General features: G+C 31.8%; 1 protein-coding gene across 8 annotated transcripts in view; it reads left to right on the forward strand.

Moving 5' to 3' along the window:
* Positions 1–4,165, forward strand: part of LOC138336353 (FERM domain-containing protein 4A-like) — a 114,783-nt gene extending 110,618 nt beyond the window's left edge. For all 8 annotated transcript variants that reach the window (XM_069285804.1, XM_069285800.1, XM_069285796.1 and 5 more), the window contains one exon: positions 1,909–4,165. In XM_069285804.1, the coding sequence (XP_069141905.1) occupies positions 1,909–2,119 (211 nt within the window). In that variant the 3' untranslated portion in view covers positions 2,120–4,165. The remainder of the gene's footprint in view (positions 1–1,908) is intronic.
* The last annotated feature ends 1,835 nt before the right edge of the window (positions 4,166–6,000 follow it).

Consider the following 6,000-nt stretch of genomic DNA (forward strand, 5'->3'; position numbering starts at 1 on the left):
AAAACCAGACATTTCAAGGTGCCTAGAATATTACAATTGTTAACATATTTGATTTTAAACAGCACTCTTGATCCCTTGAATGTTTGTATTCAATTGCACTTGCTTTCTGTTACAAGCTTCATATTCACATTGATTGTCATTCATACCGTCATCTTAACAAACAACAGTTGGTAAATTTGCTTGCTCTTAATAATAAATAATCTGATAGTCATTCATTGATCTTGAATTTGAAGACATGAAATATTTTATCAAAGTCATACATTTTACCTGAATGAATTTTCTTTAAAAAAATCAAGAGGCATGCATTCTACATGAATTGTAACACAATGTTTTGAATCCTTGCACATCCTTTGGACATTCTAGAGCACACATACACATTCCTTACTGCTGCATGTCATCTGTACTGACTGCTACTGGTTAAGTGTTAGAGCTGTTACACTCCTCCTGCTGCTTTATTTAATATATAGATGATCTTCTCTAAGTTACACTATTCTGAGCTGATTTTATTTTTATTTGCTGCTACTTCATCTTGCTGATGAATTGTCTTCCCTTTGTCATTGTCTGTTGCTTTCTCATGTGATTGTCTCCCTTGCTTGCCAACAATACATCGGCAGTTTTCTTTATGTGTCATCCTTCATTGATGTTGTTTTCCTTTGCTTGACATCCTCTCGAGGTTGTCTCCCTTGCTTGACATCCTCTCTGGAGGTTGTCTCCCTTGCTTGACATCCTTTCTTGGTGTTGTATTTCTTGTTTGACATCATTTTAGGAGGTTGTCTCCCTTGCTTGACATCCTCTCTTGATGTTGTCTTTCTTTCTTGATATCCTCTCATGAGGTTGTCTCCCTTGCTTGACATCCTTTCTTGAGGTTGTCTCCCTTGCTTGTCACTCATTCGTTGAATGCCATCACATCCGCCTACAGAATCTCTGGTCATGTTTCCGCATGTGATCCAACTGTTTTTATTATTTCTTGTGAGATTATTATTGCATTTTTAAAAAGAATTCTTTTTTTTTATTCTTTGTAATTATTTCACCATCATCATGCTAATATTATTTCTTATCTTTACTCTTTTTAATTATCATTAATTTTTTTAATTTATTTTATCTTGATGACAATGTTAATATTGTTGATGTATCACAAAGAAATGTTTATTAAAGAGAGAAGTGTTTTATTCTTGGAGCCAGTTATAGAGATATTAATACAAGATCTGAAATAAAACATTTTAATATAATTTCTGTGTTGTTTAATTATGATTTCTCCATGTATGATGTTAACTTATTGAACAGGAAGAATGTTTCTGTTCACATCTTTTGTTAATTGGTAATTTCATACAAGAATTGTACATACCTAAGCCTAGAAGTCAACAAAAGTCTAGTTAATTGCTGCATTAAATAGCTATCTTAAGGCAATGTAGAATTACTTTGTCACCTAAGCATTAATAAAAGTGGCAGTGATATTATAGAATAAAAAACAAAAGTATTATGGTATAAAAATGGGAATACAAATATGTAAATGTAGTAAAAAATACATGTGAAGTTACATGTAGTTCGTCATTGCTGATATTAAACCTTTTGGATTCATGATAATAAGTACTATTGTTTAATTATACAACACATCAAATAATTTCCCAATCATATTAAAATAGGAGCGTATCTTAGAGCAGCTTAGTGGAGCGGGATTACTAGTAAAAGTCTATTTTAAATTTCCATATCTGTATTAAAGGGAAGTTACTCCAAAAAGTGTTGGTTGAGACTATGATGATGGTGATGATAAAATGTTATTATTAAACTACAGGGTACATAGAATGTTAACAGGTAAAACACTCATACTGAGACAGTTAATTAGCTAATTGATTTTAAAGTAGGGCGCCAGAACCATAATCTGTTAATGCAATGCTTAACTTTTAACAGACATCGAGAAGTAAAGACCAAACGGGACCAGAAAAGTATTAGAAACACCCGAGAGCATCGACGGAGTCGCATAGAACAGCCTGTCTCGTGTCTCGACACAACGTTTTCTGCTCTAGAGCCGATGGACCATGTAGCAGATGATTTTAGCGAGGAGATGATGGCCTGGTATGATGATAGCAGTAACGTGGGCAAGAAACCGTCCTATGTATGAAAGTGTGTTTGTTAGAGTGCTATATATATATCGGCGGGTGCCAAGTTCTTCACACAAAAAATTGTAGTAAATGAAATGGTAAAAAAATAAACATTACAAATGTTCACTGAGTTTATGTAATACAAATGTACCAGTTATTACGGAGCAAAACTTTTTTATTGAAATTGAGGACATTTTAGAGTAAACATTTTGTTTAATGGCGATTTTTTCCCCTCAAATTTTACTTGAATTGAAATTAACAGAACGTGAATAATTCAATCTTACTAGTCTCTCTAGTGAAAATAATGCAATAACATAGCTAAAACTGAATACATTTTATGATTTTTTTTTAGGTATACCTGTCTATAGTGACTGTTATTCTGTCTCCCCTTCAGTGGTTGTTATAGATAGGTTTGACTGTATAACATCTAATCTTTTCACGAGAAATCTCATCTTTGTTAGCCATGGTTTCTGAATGGATTATAACATAATCAGAAACCTGAACTGAAGAAAATGGAGAAATGTGGGCCTGAAATTCACATCTCCTGAAAAAATAAAATTGACTTTAGTAGTCATATTCTTATTCAATGTTAATGATAATTTTAATAATCTTGTTTTCTTAGAACATTGGTAATTAATTCTGAAGTAAATATTCTTACATGTGTTCATTTAGTTTCCAAAATAGATTTTAAGCTTATGCATATCTTTTTGTACAGATTTTCTGAATTTATATACAAGTTTTATCACTTGAGAACAAAATACAAAACACTGAAAAAAATGTAGCTTATGCAGATTTTGATCAAATTTATGAGAGAAAAGTCACATAAAACATACAATACTCCTATTTTAAAACTCATTTTTTAAAGTCAATGTATATCAGTTAATGTTTATTTGCAAATTCATCATGGAATCTGTGATGATTTTATTTTTTCCGTTTTATCAGTAAAGATATATATTTGATCTTAAGTTGTCAATTCAGCTCTCTTACAATCTCTAAAGTTATATATTTGATTTTGTTCTTTTAACATTTTATAAAGGTTTACAGTTATAATGTATAACAAGTTCTTCTTTATCACATGTAAATCAGGAATTCACTTTCATTTTTACTGGAGTGTCAAATGCTTAACTGTGAGCTGGGTTGTCTACCTTTGATAGAAAGGCTGCAGCCTTCCAGCTGTGCCTGGTTGAAAGTAACCAAACATTTTTGTAAATTAAATATGTCCACAGCATTCAAACAAAATATATTATCTAGTCATTAACATATTTCATAATTAAAATGTTTTTGATTGACAACAAAATTTAGACTGGCTGTATGGATTATAATATGGATGAAATATTTTAACTGTGTGTGTGTGTGTGTTGAATTCAAGGTTAATGATCGTAATACTCAAAAATATTATTACTGTCATTGGCTCCAAAAATATGGCTGTTCAAGAGGCCAGAATGGGAAAATACAGTGAATTGTGTTAGGAGAATCTTTTTGTAATTCCACAGTAAAATAAAATACACAGTAATAAAAACGAATATACCTTACTGAAGGAATATGCTGAAGATTTTAAATAAATATTATATTGTAAACCAGTTTATTATGGTGACTTAATTGTGTATTTCGTGCCGAACAAATTTTGAAATGTGCTTTATTTCACAATACAAGTATACAGTTAAAAGCTCCATTTTACTTGTACCTGAAAGGACACATAAAGTTTCCTACAAATAGCTTTTACTAAAACAAATACAGGAACAAGAAATCCATGATGTTTTATGATATGGTTACAACTTAAAGATAAATAGCAATATTGTGTATGGATGTGAGAGGTATGACTGGGAAGGTTGACTGAAGTGATAGAAGGACCGACAGAGAGGATGAATGGATACATGTTTTAGCGCAACATGTGAGGTTACGTGACGTTTATAATCAATCATGCTTGTCTGAGTGTAGATCACCAATACTTAACAAAGTGATGGCAGCTTGTTTGGGGAGATAATTATATTCTCAATTTTTTAAATTTTCGTGAATTATTATTATTATTCTTAAAATATATATTAAATTTCTGAAAGAATCCTATATTACATTGTTGTGTTGTCTGTGAGTTACCTTTTTCCTGTAGTGATTAATTTGTACATTATAAAGATTACTATCAAGGTAGGTCCATACTTTTGAAAAACGCGCCAATTCATATGACGCTAAACCGGAAGCTGCCGAGGTTGTTTTGAATTCCAGAATGGTTTCCGATATGCTACGACATTCCACTTGGACATTTTTTCAATAGGTGAAAATTGATTACATATAATATTGAATGTTTAAAATCATTAAATAAATCAAATAAAAGCAATGAAGTGAATATAACATGCTATCTCTGAGGTTTTTGCGGTCCCTGTCGTAAATGGGAATGGACTTTCAAACACCGGAAGTAACGTTCATCGCAATAAATGACAAGAGGGGACCTGTCCGGACTGAAATTCCGGAATTCTAAAAAAAACGCCTACGGATTTCCTTAAAACACAAAATTTGGAGAAAATCATAAAAATAAACCGACATAAACCAGATAGAATATGACAAAAACATATGAATTGATGTAGAAGGTTTTTTTTGTGGCATGATTTTTAAAAAATAGTCAAATATGACCAATCTTTGCCCTGGATAAAATGGGGGTAGGGTTGTGAGTTACAAACTTTAAGCTTACAAAATTGTGAAAATTTGATCGAAGACACAATGTTTTTATATGATATTTGAAAAATATATTACCTTGGGCATATCATATACAAATATTGTGAAATTGACATTGGTTTTCATTTCCTTTTTGGCCTATTCATTGATTTTTTACGGGCGAAAACATGGCAAAATATGATAATTATGTATAGAAACGGTCCTCGGAAATAAAGAAAATTAGTTAGCATTTGTATTTATAGTTAGAAATTAAGGACAAAAAATCAACAGGATTGAGACTACATTCACCCTAGTATTACGGAAAACATATTTTTATGAATTTTTCTTTTTGCGGCCAGCAAATTTGTACAGATGGTATATTTCAAGCTCAAATATCTCAAAAAGTAGTTAGAGGACATCCATTTTTCTATACAGATTTGAAATGTACATGAAAACTGCAAGAAAATAAGACCTATTAGAAAAAAATGACATGAGTTTTACCAAAAGTATGGAGCTACCTTAATGTACTGTCCTTTCATATAAAAAAACAGCACCTTTTGAGGGTACATATAGTTAGAACATTCTGATCTTACAGAGTGACTTCCCCTAGCTTTAATCTGTCTCATAATAAGGCAGAAAAAGATCAAACTTGTGGATAGGATACCCAACATAAGATATGATCTTCACCCATATTCTTTATTGTATTTATTTTGTCAATATGACTGCAATTATTCCATTGTTATTGTAACTCAGACTTTGTTGTGGTAGTTACAGGTAGATATGTAATTCCAGTCAGACAGAAATCTCATGTCTATGCTATTGTAACTCAGACTTTGTTGTGGTAGTTACAGGTAGATATGTAATACCAGTCAGACAGAAATCTCGTGTCTATGTTATTGTAACTCAGACTTTGTTGTGGTAGTTACAGGTAGATATGTAATACCAGTCAGACAGAAATCTCGTGTCTATGTTATTGTAACTCAGACTTTGTTGTGGTAGTTAACAGGTAGATATGTAATACCAGTCAGACAGAAATCTCGTGTCTATGTTATTGTAACTCAGACTTTGTTGTAATAGTTACAGGTAGATATGTAATACCAGTCAGACAGAAATCTCGTGTCTATATGTAATTGTAACTCACCTTTGTTGTGACAGTTACAGGTAGATATGTATTACCAGTCAGACAGAAATCTCGTGTCTATGGTATTGTAACTCAGACTTTGTTGTGGTAGTTACAGGTAGATATGTAATACCA

Source organism: Argopecten irradians, chromosome 12, assembly GCF_041381155.1.
Source record: "Argopecten irradians isolate NY chromosome 12, Ai_NY, whole genome shotgun sequence".
NCBI lineage: Eukaryota > Metazoa > Mollusca > Bivalvia > Pectinida > Pectinidae > Argopecten > Argopecten irradians.